Source organism: Myotis daubentonii, chromosome 2 (assembly GCF_963259705.1).
Source record: "Myotis daubentonii chromosome 2, mMyoDau2.1, whole genome shotgun sequence".
Classification (NCBI taxonomy): Eukaryota; Metazoa; Chordata; class Mammalia; order Chiroptera; family Vespertilionidae; genus Myotis; species Myotis daubentonii.
Window position 1 is genome coordinate 126,697,063 of NC_081841.1, and position 20,731 is coordinate 126,717,793.

A 20,731-nucleotide genomic window follows, 5' to 3' on the forward strand; every position below is an offset into this window, starting at 1 on the left:
TTTTTTATTTCCCTTTTGTTCTGTGGAAGAGGCCTCCCCCCTGCTGTATAAGGTTATATTACCCTGTATTCTGGATCCAAATTCCTCCCACCTTTACAATCCTGTTTATTTAATACTAGAATCCTGATGCACGGAAATTGTGCATGGGTAGGGTCCCTAGGCCTGGCTGGTGATCAGGGCTAATCTGCGGGGCAACCGGCAGGGCAATAGGGGAGCCCCCCCGCTGGCCTGGGGCCTGCAGGCTGGGGGCAGCTCCTGCGTTGAGTGTCTACCCCCTTGTGGTCAGTGCGCGTCATAGCGACTGGTCAGTTCCGCTGTTCAGTTGATTTGCATATTAGGCTTTTATTATATAGGATACATTCTCTTTTATATCTTTTAACATGCATCTTATCACATTTTTTCCTCTCCCCATGATACTTTTAGCCATCACCCTGTTTGTTCCCACTTTGTAAGTAAATTCTTGAAAGGGTTCTATGCCTTACTGTCTCTACTTTTTCATCACATATTTATTCGTCTTCTGACCCATGTCTTCACTACAATTGTTTTTCAAGGTCCTCAATAACCGCCTCTTTGCTAAATAAGTTGAGACATTCTTGTCTCCATCTTTTATAACCTTTGTGCAGCACATAACACATTCAAGAACCTATCTTCCTAAAGTACTTTTCCCCTTGGCTTCCATCTGTCACTCATCAGATTTTCTGTCTTTCTGTTCAGGCTCTTCGTTTTTATACAGACTCCTTATAGTCTGTCTTTTCCTTAACTGTTGATTGCCAATGCTTTGTTCTAGACTTTCATCTTAAAAAAAAAAAAAATACTAAAGTGACTTTATTACAAGAATCTTTTATATATTTAGGTATTTTAAAAGATGAGTAAATGTCTTTTATGGTGGTTTCACTTACCAAGTATTCACATGGCTATGTTTTCTCTTGATTGAAACTGGCAGGTTTTAGAAATAGTGTATATCTATGATTTACAATTATCTGTTTGAAGAAACATTGAATCATGGATTTAGACATTCACTCCTGTCCCCAGATAGTGATACTGAACTGGTTTTATAGACTTACCTTCTGCATTTTCAAAGTGAATAGCAGCTTTAACTAAATGTAAAAGAAATTAGTCTGTACTAATATGTCTAAAAATTTATACTCTTTTTAAGGACCCCATATTAGAAATTGAATCTGAGAATTTTTTTAAATATTTACTCATTAATTCATTTTACAATAACAGTACTAAACCCAACATAAAATTATATGGAAAATAACTATGCTTTGCAAAACGAAAATAAAAATTGTGAGGTGGTGGCATGTTTTACATGTTTTTCCAAATCTTTTTAATGTTCAGTCAAGAAGCCGGAAGAGCTAAACTCTGTGCTTGCCTTTTCTTATGACCACATCAGCACTATTGCTAAATTATAGAACAGTCAGTCTGGATAACCATCTGAAGACTAGTTGAATAGTGGCCCTATAACTAAAGTTATAGCCCTAACCAATTTGGCTCAGTGGATAGAGCGTCAGCCTGTGGACTCAAGGGTCCCAGTTTTGATTCCGGTCAAGGGCATGTACCTTGGTTGCGGGCACATCCCCAGTAGGGAGTGTGCAGGAGGCAGCTGATCAATGTTTCTCTCTCATCAATGTTTCTAACTCTCTATCCCTCTCCCTTCCTCTCTGTAAAAAATCAATAAAATATATTTTTAAAAATAAAGTTATAAAGAAGCCATATCAAGACTGGTAGCGGGGCAGAGATGCAAAACGGGTTGGCCCCACACCCAGAGGTGATTTAGAATTGGGAGGGATATCTCAGTTGCAGAGGGATCCCATACATGCACCACCAGAGACTCTTAGAGTGGGTTGTGCCGCACCAGCACGGCCAAGGGTGAACCTGAGGAGGAGCGGTGAAGGAATGAAGAAAAGACAGACCAGAGAATACAGCTGGGGCTCGGTGGATCTTCCGTGCCTGGATGAGGACACAAAAGACCCAGCCTGCAAGCCGATGCTTTATTTTATAGTCTGATTGAAACAAGGGTAGATTAACATGTACACAAATGTTCTTGTTTTGGGAACACTTGCTGCACCTCTCGCAACCCATTAGCTACTTAGGAAGGAATTAGAGAGGGCTACAAGGTCAGGCTCAATTATGCTAGGAGAGCTCTGCCCTCCAGGTTGGGACTTGTTTGTGGCCCTGCCACAGGTCAGCCGGAGGCTTGACCCTAGAGCTGCTCTCTACAGTGGGCAGCCAGACTTGATCAGGTAGTCAGCTACAGTCTTTTCTTAAAAACTCTTGGAAGTCCATAGGTGCCAGACAGGCAGCAACTGTGCCCTGTCCCTCTTGCTGAGTGGCCCAAGGGTTGGCACTGGCACAAAATCTGAATCTGTATTAACCAGGTGAACACTACTCCCCCCATTCTGCTGACTTTCAGAGACTCTGCTTCACCCAACTTGTTTATATCCCACAGCTCTTTCGGTGACTGAGCCTTATGGGCAGCTGTCAGGTGGCAGCTGGCCTCAGGGTATCCTGTGCATTTTTCTCTGGCCCCACACCTGGTACTGGTGCCACCAGCCTTAATTAGCATCATGGCCTCTCCCACATGTCTCCAGGCCCAGCACAGGCAGCTGCCAACTATAGATCATTTTGTATGTTCTACCAGGTAACCCCAGGTTATCTGTCATTGGGAGCAGCTGGCCTTGGCCTACACCAGAAACCTACCCAAGAGGCCCCAGAACCAATACACCTGGTGGCTAATTTGAGACGTATATATTTCTTTTATCTTTTAAAAGTATGTTAATCTAATAAAGGCTCTACTATTTTGTTTAAAAATTATTTGAAAAGATTCTCTAGTTTTTTATAGAGATTATTATAGTTTCTGAAAAGTAATGAGATTTTTTGTTTAAAGATTCTGACAATGGAGATATTAATTATGATTACGTTCATGAGTTGTCATTGGAAATGAAGCGTCAGAAGATACAGAGGGAATTAATGAAGCTAGAACAAGAAAACATGGAGAAGAGAGAAGAAATTATTATTAAAAAGGAGGTATGCTATTTATTGAAATATATGTTAGTCGATTAACATCAACATGGATATTGATCAGAGAACTCATTAGCTCTTGGCACATCTTAAATTGTATTGGGCTACTGATACACATATTGGTCAACTTGCTCTATATCAGTCACTTCATATGTGTTAATCATTTAATCTTCACATCACTCTATTAGATAAATAGATAATAAACATGTGAACAAAACTGAAGTTCTGTTGCCCAGAGTCACCAGCTAATGTAAAATAGGATTTGAATATACATATATATATATATCTGTTGTTTAGGCCCATGCTATCCTATATAATAAAGAGCTAATATACAAATGGTCCTCACGTGGACCTGAGGTAGTACCGGGCGACCTGAGGCCGCGCCTGGCACCAGGCCGGGGGACCTGAGGCTGCGCCCCCTGCCCTGTGGGGCTTGACGGGGGTGGGACCAACCAGGTCTGGGACTTGCGTGATTTCGAGGCGCACGCTGGTGGGCAGGGACTTGGCTCTGTTTCCTGGGGTCAGAGGGAGATTTTCATATACATTTTACTAATTTTCTTTTATCTCTGACACTTCTAATTATAGAGAAAGGGCAAATAGCAATATTAAAATATTTCCTCTAATTCATTGGTTCTCAACCTTCCTAATGCCGCAACCCTTTAATACAGTTCCTCATGTTGTGGTGACCCCCAACCATAAAATTATTTTCGTTGCTACTTCATAACTGTAATTTTGCTACTGTTATGAATCATAATGTAAATATCTGATATGCAGGATGTATTTTCATTGTTAGAAATTGAACATAAAGCATAGTGATTAATCACAAAAACAATATGTAATTATATATGTGTTTTCTGATGTTCTTAGGCGACCCCTGTGAAAGGGTCGTTCGACCCCCAAAGGGGTCGCGACCCACAGGTTGAGAACCGCTGCCCTAATTAATTCCTTTTTTTTTTAATGTGCACAAATTTCATGCACCAGGCCACTAGTTTCTAGAATAATTGCTTCATTACTGAAAAGTAGAGAGAGAGTATTTATTTGAATATAATTTGTGATTTTTTTTTTAGGAGATTTTGAAATTTCATAACTTCATTTTGTTTTATTGGTATTAGTGTTATTTAGGGGAGTTAATTAGCATTTTGTGTTAATATCACATGATCTCACTCATTTGTGGATTATAATGAACAACATAAACCGATGAACAAAAACACATCTAGAGACAGAGAAACATCGATCAGATGCTCTAACCTCAGAGGGAAGGTAGGGGAGGGTGGAGGTAAGAGGAAGAGATCAACCAAAGGACTTGTATGCATGCATATAAGCATAAGTAATGGACGCAGACAACAGGAGTTGAGGGTGAGGGCAGGACTGGGGGAGTGTGGGGACAAGGACACATTTGTAATACCTTAATCAATAAAGAAAAAAATGATCTAAAAAAATAAAAATAAAAGCACAGTTTCATGAGTCTGACTACTATCTATACATGGCTATTATAATAACACTTAATATTTCATCTAAATTTTGGCATGGTTTAAAAATCCATGCTTTACTGCCTGATTATTATTATTACCATGACTGGAGGAGTTTCTGAATTGACTTACTGAATTTTTTGAAAGGTTTCACCAGAAGTGGTTAGATCAAAGTTATCTCCATCACCTTCTCTAAGAAAGTCTAGCAAATCTCCAAAGCGAAAATCAAGCCCTAAGTCATCATCTTCAACTAGCAAGAAGGACAGGAAGACAACAGCAGTTTCCTCTCCCTTGTTGGACCAACAGAGGTTAGTAGGGTGATAAATAGTGCTGGAAAGAAATAGCTTTTTCTGAAATTATACTGTAAGGAATTAGTAGATTACAGAAGGGTACTTTTACAAAAGTTCAGTATTTAATATAAGCTTTTTTGTTTTAAACAATTGTAAAATGTTTCAATTCAAAAAAGTTAATAGAGAACAATAAAACAAATGTCTGTCACATCTACATATGCTTCAGAACTTTTAATTTTTAAGAAATGAAACATAACACACATTTCCTGTTTTTCCTCTCTTGAATTTTGTTTTATGATACTTGTGTATGTCTTTGTACTTTCATAGTATGTATTATTTTGCAATATATGGTATTTTCATCAGTTTAATGTTAATACAGATACATAACTTTTTCACTTAACATTTTTTTTACATTTATATGTATTGACATATGTAGCTTTAGGTTTTTTTTAGTATTTATACTATATATTAATCTACCTTGTTGAACATTTAAGTTGTTTCTAGATTTTAGCTATTAGAAATGATACGTAATGAACTTAATTTTTGTCTTCTTGGATACCTGATCAAGAGATTAAATTCTTCACAGTATATATGTAGCAGGAATTATTAGTTTTATTGTAGTAGCCAATTGAAGAAATAAAAAGAGAAATGATTGAATATTATTACATTTCAGGACTGAGAATAAGGCATAAGGCATGCTGTACTATTTAAATTTTAATTAAAGTACATACACTGATTTTGTTTAAGGAAAACACTAAATAAAAATCTCTTCCCAACTTTTGACCAGTTGGAAACCCTCTCTATCTGAACCCATAATGAAACTCATATTTTACTCCTTCCTTTTAGTTTCTAGAGGCTCTAACCCTATTTTAGATTCTAGTAACTTTTTGCCTAGATTTATTATATCATCTTTCTAATTATATCAACTTTATCTAGTGTCTGTTCCCCACACATATAAAGAATCAGATATCCCAACCCATTTATTTTACAAATGTTGTAAGAGAAATCTTGAGAACAATTCCAATTAGTTTATTATACCATTGAAAAACTCAGTGGTTTCCATTCTCTTTAGTGAAATTCAGGTTTTTTAAAATAACATTTTACTTTGATCTTTCAGTATTGCCATATTTTTATCCAAACATCTATCTACAGTCTTCCATCTTTAATCCTTCGATGTCTAACCCAATTTTTATCCTTCTGCTAAGTTTTCCCATTTTTCCTTATTGAACATAATTTGTATTTCCTTTTTGTTTATCAAATTTTACTTATATCCCCCTCTTAATATTAATTATTGTTTGTATTATATTGTAGCTGTGGCATACATGTTTTACAACTTCTATTAAATTTAAGCTCCTTGTAGATTGGGATTTTTTTTAAATATATTTTTATTGATTTTGAAGAGAGAGGGAGGGAGAGGGAGAAACATCAGTGTGAAAGAGAAACTGATTGGCTGTCTCCTGTATGCCCCCTACTGGAGACCGAGCCTGCAACTCAGGCATGTGCCCTGACCTCCAGGTTCATGGTCAATGCTCAACCACTGAGCTACACTGGCCAGGCTAGATTGGGATCTTGATGGTTCATTGTTCTAGCTTCTCAAAGCACCTAGTTTGCATAGAGTTTTGCATTTTAATAAGGCACTTTGTAGAGTTGACTTGATCCTTTCCTTTGCTCCTGGGATTGAGTAAATATGGCAAAGGGTATGGAAGAGGTTAAACATAGAGTGATGTGATTTACCCCTACTTGCTGTATATCCACTTGGCTAACCAATTATTAACTTTTTCTCAATTCCATTTTCCCAAAAAAAAAAAACCAGCATACCAGAAATATTCTTTTTATTTTCTTATTTTTTTCTATTTATAAAATCTTTGATGCGAGAAAATAGAATCTTTGAAATTTAATCTATTCATAGAAATCATAACTATTTAGATGAGAGGTTAGTTTTTTCCTATTGTTTTTCATGTAGTCTTCTCTTATTGCTTTTTAGTAGCTCACTTATCTTGTGATGAATATTTAGTATGAGTAATTACTCATTGATTTAACTAGGATATTTCCTGTATTCTACAGTGGTATTGACTCTAAGATGCACCATCAACACTAATAAAAGAGAAAAATGGTAATTGGCGTACGAGCTACCCTTTTCATTGGCTAATCAGGGCTATATGCAAATTAACTGCCAACAAGATGGCGGTTAATTTGCATATGTAGGCACAATGCAGGGAGGCGAAAGGGAAAGCAGGAAGAAGCCCCCTGCCACTGACAGTGATCGGAAACCCAGGGGGGAGCTAAGAGCTGGGGGGCAGGGCAAAGGCGGCCCTGGGGCCGCCTTTGCCCTGCCCCCCAGCCATGATCGGAGAATCAGGTGCCTTTTCTGCCCTGGCCAGTGATAGCAGGAAGTAGGGGTGGAGCCAGCGATGGGAGCTGGGCACGGTCAAAGCTGGCAGTCCCAGGAGCTAGGGGTCCCTTGCCTGGGCCTAAAGTGAAGCCCACGATCGTGGGGCCGCTGCAGCTGCGGGTCCCCGCTGCCCGGGCCGAACGCCTAGGCCAGAGGCATCAGGCCTGGGCAAGGGGCCGATCCTGCGATTGGAGGGTGATGGGGGTCAACGCCTGAGGGCTCCCAGTATGTGAGAGGGGGCAGGCTGGGCTGAGGGACACTCCCCCCCCACACACACACCCAGTGCACGAATTTCGTGCACCGGGCCCCTAGTTAATTTAATAATAGAAGCAGAAGGATCTGGAAAGCAGTACATTATAGGTTCAAAGAAAACATTGCATTGCACATACCATTTCTTTAGCTATGCAGTTTACCTTACCTAGAGTGTGTCAGCTCAACTTTCAGTTTAATTTCTTGATCATACTATAAACTGTTTGAAGACTTATTAAGCATCAAGTAAGGATTAGAATTTCAGTTAAAATTCAGTGGAATGTTGCAACCAATGCCAATAAGTCAACTGAGGTGACAATCTGGTAAACAAACTCCTGGGTCTTAGTTTTACATGGTTATCAAATTGGGGAGGCAGAGATAATTACAAATTAAAACTGATCATTCTCCCCGAGAGCTGGCAGCTTTCTTTTCTTTTTAATATATATTTTATTGATTTTTTACAGAGAGGAAGGGAGAGGAATAGAGAGTTAGGATTATTAATAATGAACTCATAATTATTAATAATGAACTACAACGTTCGCCAATGACTGATTATTTTTTTTAAATATATTTTATTGATTTTTTACAGAGAGGAAGGTGAGAGATAGTTAGAAACATCGATGAGAGAGAAACATTGATCAGCTGCCTCCTGCACACCTCCTACTGGGAATGTGCCCACAACCAAGGTATATGCCCTTGACCGGAATCGAACCTGGGGCCTTTTAGTCCACAGGCCAATGCTCTATCCACTGAGCCAAACCGGTTAGGGCTAATGACTGATTACTATAATCATGTTGGATTTCCCTTACACGCAGGCCTACCATTTCTCTCCACTAATATAGCAGCAAATATTTTAGCAGCCGATTGCCACATCATTAATCTTGGACTGACATTTGGTGTGCACACAGAAAATATTTCACTTTCAGAGAACAAAAAATATAGGTTTATTCCCGTTACACTTATTAATCTGTGCACTTAGTTATTCAGTGTCTGGTAAGTTAATGTTCAAGAAAATCATTAATTTTTATTAAAATGTTCTATTATTTTATGTTAATGATTACTCATTTATTTCAGCCCTTTGTATTCACCGCATCTCTATTGAAATAAACCTATTCTTTCTGTGAAAATTGAAGCTTTGGGGTTTTTGCGGCCCACATAAACTTAAACCTTGTTTATTTGGCCTGTGCTAGCCTTTGAGTTTGACATGCTTGATCTACATTTTTTCTTAGTTTTTATTAAGTAAATTTTTTTTATAGCTCTTCGTACAAAGATATATGAAGTATGTCAAATGCTCTTTAAAAGAAGTAGTTTTGGAACGAGAGAGAGAGAAAAAGGATCTAAAAATGATAGAAGTATTTAATTGAGCTGTATGCCACAAGTAGGAAGTGGGCTTTGTGCCACTAAAGAATAATCAATTGACTTTTAAAATGTTGAAAGATCTTCTTTACTTCAAAACATTCAAAACCAATTTAGCCCATTCAATTGGAAGGCACTTGAAAACCCTATACCTATAACATAAGCATATTTTCCAACCACATACACTTTTTATAGTAATGTGAAGAAATTCTGTACTTTAGTGAGTATATTGGCATAATCCTGGTTGCTGTAATAGGTGTTTGTTTGTTTGTTTGTGTGTGTGTTTTGTTATGAATCCTCACCCAAGGATATTTTGATTTTTTTGTCCTTTTTTTTAGAGAGAGAGAGGAAGGAAGGGAAGAGGAAGGGTAGGGAGAGAGAAACATCTATGTGAGACACATAGGTTGGTTGCCTCCTGTACACACCCCAATTGGGGCCCGGGATCGGACCTGCAACCCAGTTATGTGCCCTTGACGAGGAATCAAACCTGAGACCCTTCGGTGCACAAGCCAATGTTCTAACCACCGACAAACACCAGCCAAGGCCTAGTTGTTATAATAATTTAAATGTGAGTTTAACACACAGAAGTTTATTTCTCATTCAAGTGAAGTAAAAGTGGGTATTTCTGATTAACAGGTGGCTCTCCTATGCATGGAGATTCAGTAACCTAGGCTCTTTCTGATTGTGACTCCACTTTGTTAGGTTTTTGAGGACACCAAAAAATGGAATATGTAAAGAAAAAAATTAATTGGATTATTACATTTATTTAACTATATAGTTTCCTACTGACTGGAGCATGAGATTCTTTCATTAGTTAGGCTAGGAAATAGTATACATCACTTCCGCTTACATTCTTTTGGCCAGAAGTTGGTCATATAGCCATACCTGATTTCAAAAAAGTCTGTACAGTGTGATTAAACATTGTGCCCAGGATGGAAGTTTAGTAATGTTAAAATACAGTTTGTGATAAGAATTCCTGTATTTTATCTTCAAAATATTTTTTTAATGTATTTTATTGATTTTTTACAGAGCAGAAGGGAGAGGGATAGAGAGCTAGAAATATCAATGAGACAGAAACATCGATCAGCCGCCTCCTGCACACTCCCCACTGGGGATGTGCCTGCAACCAAGGTACATGCCCTTGACCGGAATTGAACCCAGGACCCTTGAGTCTGCAGGCAGATGCTCTATCCACTGAGCCAAACTGGTTCGGGCTACTTTTTTTTTTTTTTTAAAGGGGAAATATATAGAAATGCAGACATCACTGATCTGTTAAATACATAAAATATTTTAGTCATCTGGTTCTTGGCAGAAGACAAAGTTGAAAAAGAGATTTTGTTATTTCTGACTTGCTAGGTGGTTAGCCCTATCTATGATAATAAGAATTAGGGATAAAGGAGTAAGAGAACTAAATTTTCTGAATGGTCACCATAAGTCAATTGCTTTTATAATGTTATCTTTTTAAAATTTTATCAACATTTTGAGGAAGTTACTGTACATTATCTTTTTTTTTTTTAAATATATTTTATTGATTTTTTACAGAGAGGAAGGGAGAGAGATAGTTAGAAACATCAATGAGAGAGAAACATCGATCAGCTGCCTCCTGCACACTCCCCACTGGGGATGTGCCTGCAATCAAGTGTACATTATCTCTTTATAGCTAAGGAATCTTTGGATTAGACAACTCAAGGTCACAGGAAGTAAGTTCTAGGATTCAGGCTCAGGTCGTCATTTATAAAAATCATTAGATAGTGAAATGAGTAGCTAGTGAAAACTTGCCAGATGTATGAAAAGAAAAGGCTAATTAAAAACTCAGTACCAGACTGAACACTCGTTACAGTAAATGGGAACAAATTTAAATAATTATTTATAATTTTAGTACAGTTTGAGAGGATATTGCATTGACATGTAAGAGCATTTGATGAAAATATGAACAATCTGTGAACAAATATATTTTGGAAGAAAAACAATTTTTAAACTGAAAGTAGCGCAATCATGAGATTGCCAAGTTTAGAATTAGGAGAATGAGTGTGGCTTAAAAGAAAAATTACCAAATTTGAGGACATATTTAGATTATAGGAAAGCAGAGGAGAGATGGAAATAACAGAAAAATAAGAAATGGAAGAGAGTTCCAGGAGATTATAATAAAAAAACCAGAGATACTTGAGTCATATAGCAAACTGATGAAATAAAGTAGAAGAAATTGATTTGAAGACGAAGCTTCAGATGAAAATAGCTCACTGAGTACTGGAAAAAGCTTTTTAAAAAAGAAAAAAGAAAACAACTTATCTTGAGAATTTAAAAAAATATTTTTTGTTTTTAGAGAGAGATATCGATGTGAGAAACATAAATTGGTTGCCTCCCACATACTCCCCAACCAGGGATTGAGCCCACAACATGGGTATGTGCCCTGACTTGGAATCATACCCACCACCTTTAGGCGTATGGGATGTTGCTCCAACCAGCTTAGCCACACCAGCCAGGGCATTTTGGGGAAATTTTTAATGTCTAAGGAATAATATATGTATCCCAGCAGAAAAACCAAGTAAACTTCATAGAAAAAAAAAAAAAAACAAAAAAACACTCTCTTTGGACTTTTTAGCTACGTTACTAAACACTAGAAGATATTGTGAAAGTATTTATAGAGTTCTGAGGGAAAAGAATAGTGACACCAAAATGCTGCATTCAGTCAAATTGCTGTTCAAGTATAACATAAAGACAGATAATTTGGGGTATATAAAGGCTCAAAGTACTTGGATAAAATTACTTAAAGTGACAAATGAAAGATGACAAGCTATACCCCCAAATTAAGTCTAAGTAGATTAAATATGAAAGACAAAATCCCAGAATTTTAGAGGACTATCTTTATAATTTAAATGTTGTAAAAAGATTTTTTAAAATAAGACTCAAAGATTTAAATGTTTACTAACAGTGCTTAAGATTTAATTTATAGTTTATGTAATTGTGTGTTCTTTGAAATGATAAAAACATAGAAGCCATTTAAAAGCTATGAACATGTAATTTTTAAAAGAAGTTATAAAATACATGTATACAAGGAGGTTCTGTACAATCTATAATAATAATTATCTAAATCGCCAAGCCGGTTTGGCTAAGTGGATAGAGCGTCAGCCTGCGGACTGAAAGGTCCCGGGTTCGATTCCAGTCAATGGCATGTACCTTGGTTGTGGGCACATCCCCATAGGAGGTGTGCAGGAGGCAACTGGTCGATGTTTCTCTCTCATCGATGTTTCTAACTCTCTATCCCTCTCCCTTCCTCTCTGTAAAAAATCAATAAAATATATTTAAAAAAATAATAATTATCTAAATCTACATTTTTTATAGAAAGATACCCATGTTATATTTAGTACAAAAAAAAACTTTTTGTACTAAATATACAAATTTAGTACAAAAAGTAGGGTTGTGTGTGGCAGGGGAGGGAGGTAAAGAGACATGGAAATAGTTTGAACATATATCCAAGGTTTTAACAGTGGTGATCCTTGGGTGATAGAACTATAGGTGATTTTTACTTTCTTCATCTACTTTTCTATATAAGCTTAAAAAAACAACAACCTCCAGTTCATGCAATTGTTTTATTTTACATTTTACCTTTTCCTGAATCTCTTCCTACTCTACCTCTGTCTTAGACACTTACCCTGTAAATTATTTAATAAGTATTATTAATGATTATAAATAACAAGTAAATTATTTCTTTGCTCATTTCTGGTTTTTTTCTAGATATTGATTACCAGTATAAAAAATATTCAAAGGCAATTTATTGAAAGGAATGCCACCATGTTTAAAATGTGCTTTGTTAAAATGAAAAAAAAAATCTGTTAGACCTTCCAAAAGTATTTGGATCTCTAATGATAACTTTGTGTTATCTTCAGGAACTCAAAAAGCAACCAAAGTAAAAAGAAAGGACCTCGCACTCCTAGTCCACCCCCTCCATTACAGGAAGATATTGCTCTGGGAAAAAAATATAAAGAAAAATATAAAGTAAAAGATAGGATAGAAGAAAAACCAAGAGATGGAAAGGACAGAGGACGGGATTTTGAAAGACAAAGAGAAAAAAGAGACAAGCCCAGGTAAGGAGGATTCTGAATTGTTGACAGCCTTACTTTTTGTAGAATCTAAAATACTTATTCAGGAGCTCTTAGGCATTATTGTAATGGATTTTTTAGTGGTATTAAACTGTTTATGTATACTTAATAATTCCCATGTTGAGTTATGGATAATTCAGTAAATATTAACTTAAAATTTTTTTATTGTGATTAAAAAAAACAATTTCCTATCTTCATTTTTAAGTGTACAGTTCAGTAGTGTTAACTATATTCACATTGTCATGAAACACATCTCCAGAACTTTTTCATCTTGCAAATCTGAAACTCTAGACCAGTGGTTCTCAACCTTCTGGCCCTTTAAATACAGTTCCTCATGTTGTGACCCAACCATAATTATTTTCATTGCTACTTCATAACTGTAATGTTGCTACTGTTATGAATCGTAATGTAAATACCTAATATACAGGATGGTCTTAGGCGACCACTGTGAAAGGTTCATTCGACCGCCCAAGGGGTCGCGACCTACAGGTTGAGAACCGCTACTCTAGACCCATTAAAAAACTCCCTTTCCCTCTCTCCTTGCTCTCAACTTCTCAGCCCCTAGTAACCACTATTCTGCTTCCTATTTCTATTAATCTAACCACGTTAGATACTTCATATAAATGGAATAATTTTGTCTTTTTGTGACTGGCTTAGCATAATGTCTTAGGACTTCATCCATGTTGAAGTGTGTGACAGGATTGCCTTCCTTTTTTAAGCTGAGTGATATTTCATTGTCGTATATACCAAATTTGTTTATCCATTCATCTCTCGATGGACATATGGATCGCTTCTTTCTCACTGCTATTGTGAATAGTGCTATTATGAATATGGGTTTAGTATGTTGATCTTCTGGTTCACAAGATTTATGAAATGTTTACAGATTGGATAGGGATATTTTATCCTTATTAATATTTTAAATTCATTTTCAAATTCTTTCATGAAACTAGTATTTCCTCAAGAAAATATATAACTCTAGAGACCTCTTAGTCTCTATTCTTTTTGAGTTACAGTGTAATAGAAAATGCACAAACCTTCAATTTGCACAAACAGGAACTAGTATCTTGGCTCTGCCAGTTACTTGATGTGAGACCCAGTAAGGTATTTGTTTTCTCAGAGCCTCTATTTATTCTACTGTAAAATATGCATGATACTGCCTCATAGGGTTGAGGTGAGAATTAAATGAGATAAAGGTTAAAAATATGAGCAGTGCTCAATAAATATACTCTTTATCTTTGTACTTCAGTAATAATTTACCACATAGTAATACTTAAATATGCCTTTCCATTTGCAGGTTTTCACTTAAACTAATACTTAATCGAATGTTGCCATAAAATTATTTAGTTTTTCTAATTTTTGTTCTTCGTTTTCTAACTGTTACTGATGCAGTATTGTTAGATTTAGAATCAGCTTTTAGAAATAAAGATTCCTGCCCAAACTTTGCTGCACATTGGGATCACCTGAGTGTCTTTAATATGAATTGATACCTAATTCCACTCCCCAGGTATTTTAATTTATTTAGTATGGGTTGCTACATCAGTATCCAGATTTTTAAAAGCTCACCAGAATTCCAGTGTTCAGCAAAGGTTGGGAATGATAAATTGTGATTTATTGTCTCATTTAAAGAAGGTCAGAGGGAGGTGGGTCTGAGACTGATAGACTATTCCTCAATTTCATGACACTGGATTCCTTGTGCATGCTCACTTTTTAAGCAAAAGGTTAGATATCTCATGGTTAAATATGACTGTTAACACTGTAGCCTTTACATCCATATTCCAGGCAATAGGAAAAATTAAAGGAAGAAAACCTTAACCTTCCTAGAAGTCTCACACATTATTTCCTCTTATATCCTATTGGCCAGAATTTAGTCACATGGTTACATCTAGCTATGAGGGCATTTTGGAAATGTAATCCTTTAGCTGGGCGTTTATCTCAACCAAGTAAAATTGGGGTTACTAAAAAGCAAGGAGAGAATATGTGTTGGGATAGGACATTGCAGTCTCTGCCACACCTGTGAGATGCCATTTCTCCTCATGTTATTAAGTAACAAGATCATTAGAGTAAAACCAGTATTATCTGGCCCTTTATCTGGAAAGCTCTGTGAAATGGTATTTGTAATATTAAGAATAAATGATCTACCTAGTAAGTAGTTACTATAACTTTGTAAGTTCACCAAAACCCAGTAATTTCCCAAAAATATATTTTGGTGATATTCTTAATCCTTTCTTTGTCTTCATAAGAGATGTTATCTAACTTATTTAGATAAATCAAATTTTTTTTTTCCTGTCTCCTGTGGTGACTTAGAAGAACCAGAATGATTCTCTCAGCTGTTGCTAGGATCTGGCATCATTGTGTTTTACTGGAGCAATAAGAAAGTGGTTAACTGGCACATCCACAATTCCTGAACATAATTTCCTAAAATATACATTGTATTTTATTCAATCCAATAGGTATATTTTGAAAATGACATGTAAATCAGATATAAATTATGTTAAATGTTCTTGTTGACTTACAGTTTAAGAAGTTTTTATTTTTCTCTGATGGTTCTTGGTGTTCTTATTTTGTTATTGTGACCCAGAAATTTCTGAGAGGTGGTTCTTAACATATGTCCCTTCATAGTTCATCATTGAAATGATAACACATTTTGTATTAGGAGGAATTGAGGTTGATTGTTCATTTTCCAGTTTTTCTTTCTGGCTGTCCAATAATTGCCTGTTAAAATTAATTTAGATGTTATTATATCTAGATGTGTTTTCAAATAAAAGTACAGCAGATTCTCAGCATCATTTCATTATAACATTGATTAGGTGCCATAGGAACTTAGTATTTGTTTATATCATTTAGCCTGTGGTAGAATTCATCTTATTATACATTGTTTTACCAGGAGCAACAAAGAATGTCTAGGACTCAGATTTTACTCAGTATATAGAAAAGGCTGAACTTGGTTTATTTCTTTTGTCTAAGGAAAGAAACAGCAGAGCTAGGAGAACTGAAGAACTGCATGGGTACCTGACTTGCACTGGAATTCTAACATCATACATGACAAAGTTGAAAAATTGCATTTTCATTTCAGATAAATTAATTTTAATTTCCAGGTTGTTGTTTTTTTACTATATTTTTATTGATTTCAGAGAGGAAGGGATAGGGAGATAGATAGAAACATCAATGTTGAGAGAGAATCATTGATTGGCTGCCTCCTATATGCCCCACACTGAGGATCAAGCTCACAACCCAGGCATGTGCCATGACTTGGCTTTTATTTTATATGTTTATAAGTTGACACCCAAATACCGAGCCATGCCGGCTGGGCAATTTCCAGGATTTTATTTTTAAATATATTTTTATTGATTTCAGAGAGGAAGGGAGAGGGAGAAAGAGATAGAAACATCAATGATGAGAGAGTGTCATTGATTGGCTGCCTCCTGCACGCCCCCTACTGGGAATGGAGCCTGCAACCCAGACATGTGCCCTTGACCTAAATGGAACCCGGGACCCTTCAGTCCATAGGCTGACGCTCTATCCACTGAGCCAAACCAGCTAGGGCTCCAGGATTTTTTTAAGATCTGTTTAATTTTTCTCCATCAATGTGAATAAAGAATTTATTAATTCTAAAACCAAACACTATATTCAGAATCTTTGTCATTTGCTTTCATATTGATGGGGTATGTAATTAAATTCCTTTTGGATAAAATTTCCCATTAAAATTAATTTAGGTGTTATTATATCTAGATGTGTTTTCAAATAAAAGTACAGCAGATTCTCAACATCATTTTGTTACAACATTGATGAGTTGCCATAGGAGCTTAACTCTTGTTTATATCATTTAGCCTGTGGTAAAATTCGTCTTGTTTACATTGTTTTACTTAAAGTTAAGGAACCTATCAGTGATATTAAGTGAGGACTTATTGTATGCTAATTTATCTATTTGTCCAATAGTAATTGAATACCTAATACGTGGTATAGGTTCTGTTCTGAAAGCTGATGATGCAGCAATGAAATGTTGTCAGAAGCTTTGTTACTTGCTTGTAATAACAGTAATAATGTGTGTGGAAGTAATAACAGTAATAATGTAATACTGTGTGTGTGTAAAATAATGTATTTTTAAATATGGATTTTTTCCCTTCCTTCCAAGTAAGACTTGCAAGGCCTATTTAATATGGGAGGATTGTTTCAGTGGTTTCCTATTGAGTTACTAGAAAAGTATGCATTCACGTGGGACAAATGATGCAAGAAAACCACATGACTCATTAAGTCCCTGTCTTCTGTGTCTCAGTTCTACACCCTTTTAGATCGGGCTGATAACCTGAGATCCATTGGTGGATTTTAGTATTCTGCAAATTTCTTGATATTCAGGTAAAATTTTGCCCCTGTGTTTTGGTGAGGGAGAGTACCTATAAGTTTCCAAGCAAAATTTATGATTTCCCCTCCAAAAATTTTTAAAAAATTCTTAAACATTCCTTAGGCCTCTGTCACTGATCTGCCATCCAGGATTTGAGTATTATCCTCAGAAATCTACATTGGCCACATTAATTTTGTTAAAAATTTATTCCGGCCCTGGCTGGTTTCTTCAGTGGTTAGAGCATGTGCCAGGGACCAAAGAGTTGCAAATTCAATTCTACTCAAGGACATGTGCCTCCATTGGAGGCTCGATCCCCGGCCCCAGTCGGGCCCATGCGCCCTCTTCCCTCCCTTCCACTCTCTAAAAAAATATATTTGGAAAAAATATCAAGTGGGGATTAAAAAATAATATTAATAAATAAAAATTTAAAAATAAAAAAAGAATATATTCTGTTCCCAGAACGTTTGTTAACTAGAATAACACTGAAATCTGTCGTGTAGTTGCTTTTGAAGTGAATAGTGTGGAGGCCACAGTTATTAAACGCATATTTATTAATGTCTTTAAGTTTGAACAGTAGAATTTACTCAGCTCCGAATTATTTATCTAGTATTGATCAAAACCTGAATGCCACTGGTTTATAAAATAAAAGCTGTATGGACTTATTTTGTTACTCTGCTTTTAGAAAATGTAGCAGTTTCCCATAATTTTTAAAAATAAACTTTTAGTAACCTACTCGGAGTAGAAAATAGTAAAATCTTGATTATCTAGAACTCACCTGAATCATTTCTTGTGGAGATTATTGTGTGTTTTCTTTCTTTGTTTTTAATTTAAATTATTTATTAAAGTATTACATATGGGGTTTTTTTCCCCATTGACCTCTCCCCATCCATTCCCACCCACCAGCACAAGCCCTGATCCCTCTGCTCTGTCTGTGTCCATGCAATATGATTATATGCATGCATAGAAGTCCTTTGGTGGTTCTCTTACATCTCCTCCCCACCCCAAGCCTTCCCTATGAGGTTGAACGGACTGTTCGATGCTTCTATATCTCTGGATCTATTTTTGTTCATCAGTTTTTATTGTTGTTTATATTCCACAAATGAGTGAAATCATGTGATATTTATCTTTCTCCGACTAGCTTATTTCACTTAGCATAATGCTCTCCAGGTCCACCTAGTTGCAAATTATAAGAGTTCCTTATTTTGTACAGCAATATAGTATTGCATTGTGTAGATGTACCACAGTTTTTTAACCCACTCATCTGCTGATGGGCACTTAGGCTGTTTCCAAATCTTACCTATTGTAAATTGTGCTGCTCTGAACGTAGGGGTGCCTGTATCCTTTCTGATTGGTGTTTCTGATTTCTTGGGATATATTCCTAGAAGTGGGATTACTGGGTCAAATAGGAGTTCCATTTTTAATTTTTTGAGGAAACTCCATACTGTTTTCCACAGTGGCTGCACCAGTTTGCATTCCAACACCAATACATGAGAGTTCCTTTTTCTCCACAGCCTTGCCAGCACTTGTCGATTATCGATTTGTTGATGCTAACCATTCTGACAGGTATGAAACGGTACCTCATTGTGGTTTCGATTTGCATCTCTCAGATGATTAGTGACTTAGAGCATGTTTTCATAGGTCTCTTGGCCTTCTGTATGTCATCTTTCAAAAAGTGTCTATTTAGATCCTTTCCTCTTTTTTTTTTTTTTTTTTTTTTTTTAGTATATGTGCTGCCGAAGCGAGCACCTTTCCTCATTTTTTGATTGGATTGTTTAGCTTCCTTTTGTTAACACATTTCGCACCGCTCAAGAGTTTTCTCATGTTTCGCGCGCCATCTGTTAAGGACCGCTCACGAGTGTTCTCGTTTTTCACGCCTATGGAAAAAGGAGTGAATCTAGATACTTATGTAAATTTTGTTTGGTCCCTCTTCATAGAGGAAAATGTTCTACGCAGTACCATAAGTTAAAAAAGTACTAGGAACTTTAATTGTTTAATTGTTTTTGTAAATAAAAATGTTATAATTATTGAAAAACAACACCTAAAGTGCATTATGATGATTTAAATAATGTGCAGTTTGCCCAAAAACATGCGGTCCCTGGCGTATGTCTTAGAGATTTCTATGCGGTACGCAATGTGTTAAGTTGTATGAGTTTTCTATAAATTTTGGAGATTAAACCCTTGTCGGGTATAACGTTGGCAAATATGTTCTCCCATTTAGTGGGCTTTCTTGTTGTTTTGTTGATGGTTTCTTTTGCTGTGTAGAAGCTTTTTATTTTGATGTAGTCCCATTTGTTTATATTCTCCTTAGTTTCCATTGTCCTAAGAGCTGTATTGGTAAAGATATTGCTACAACATATGTCTGTTATTTTTCTGCCTATAGAATCTTCTAAGATTTTTATGGTTTCCCATCTTACGTTTAAGTCCTCTATCCATTTTGAGTTTATTTTTGTGTATGGTGTAAGTTGGTGGTCTAGTTTCATTTTTTTGCATGTCTCTATCCAATTTTCCCAACACCATTTATTAAAGAGACTGTCTTGACTCCATTGTATGCTCTTGCCTCCTTTGTCAAACATTACTTGAGCATAGTGGTTTGGGTCGATTTCTGGGTTCTCTGTTGTGTTCCATTGGTCTATATGTCTGTTCTAGTGCCAGTACCAGGCAGTGTTGAGAACAGTGGCTTTGTAATACAGCTCCATGTCTGGTATTGAGATCCCTCCTACTTTGTTCTTTCTCAGGATTGCTGTGGCTATTCGAGGTCTTTTTCTATTCCAGCTGAATTTTTGGAGAGTTTGTTCTAGGTTTGTGAAATATGTCGTTGGTATTTTAATGGGGAATACATTGAATCTATAGATTGTTTTGGGTAGTATGGACATTTTAATGATGTTGATTCTACCAATCCATGAACATAGTATGTTCTTCCATTTGTTTATGTCTTCCTCTATCTCTTTTTTCAGCATCCTGTAGTTTTCTGAGTACAAGTCTTTTACCTCCTTAGTTAGGTTTATTCCTCAGTATCTTTTTTTGTTGCAATGGTAAATGGGATTGTTTTTTCAGTTTCTCTTTCTATGAGTTCATTATTGGTGTATAAAAAAGCCATAGATTTCTGGGTGTTAATTTTGTTTCCTGCTACATTATCAAATTCATTTATTATGTCTAGTAGTTTTTTGATGGTGTCTTTAGGTTTTTCAACGTACAATATCATGTCATCTGCAAATAATGACAGTTTTACTTCTTCTTTTTCAATTTGGATGCCTTTTATTTCTTCTTGTCTAATCTCTGTGGCTAGCACTTCCAGTACTATGTCGAACCGGAGTTGTAAAAGTGGGCATCCCTGTCTTGTTCCTGTTTTTAGAATTTAGTTTTTGCCCATTGAGTATGATGTTAGCTTTGATTTCTCATATAAGGCTTTTATTATGTTGAGGTATGATCCCTCTAATCCCAATTTGCTGAGAGTTTTTATCAGGAATGGGTGTTGGATTTTGTCAAATGCCTTTTCTGTGTCAATTGATACG

General features: G+C 36.2%; 1 protein-coding gene across 11 annotated transcripts in view; it reads left to right on the top strand.

The window, feature by feature from the left end:
* The window catches only part of ZC3H13 (zinc finger CCCH-type containing 13), a 125,435-nt gene that overhangs the window by 23,287 nt on the left and 81,417 nt on the right, over positions 1-20,731 (top strand). For 9 of the 11 annotated variants that reach the window (XM_059684491.1, XM_059684486.1, XM_059684483.1 and 6 more), the window contains exons 6-8: positions 2,891-3,030; positions 4,641-4,801; positions 12,668-12,865. The exons of the other annotated variants lie outside the window; for them this stretch is intronic. In XM_059684491.1, coding sequence (XP_059540474.1) covers positions 2,891-3,030; positions 4,641-4,801; positions 12,668-12,865 — 499 coding nt within the window. The remainder of the gene's footprint in view (positions 1-2,890; positions 3,031-4,640; positions 4,802-12,667; positions 12,866-20,731) is intronic. 11 annotated transcript variants of the gene reach the window in all.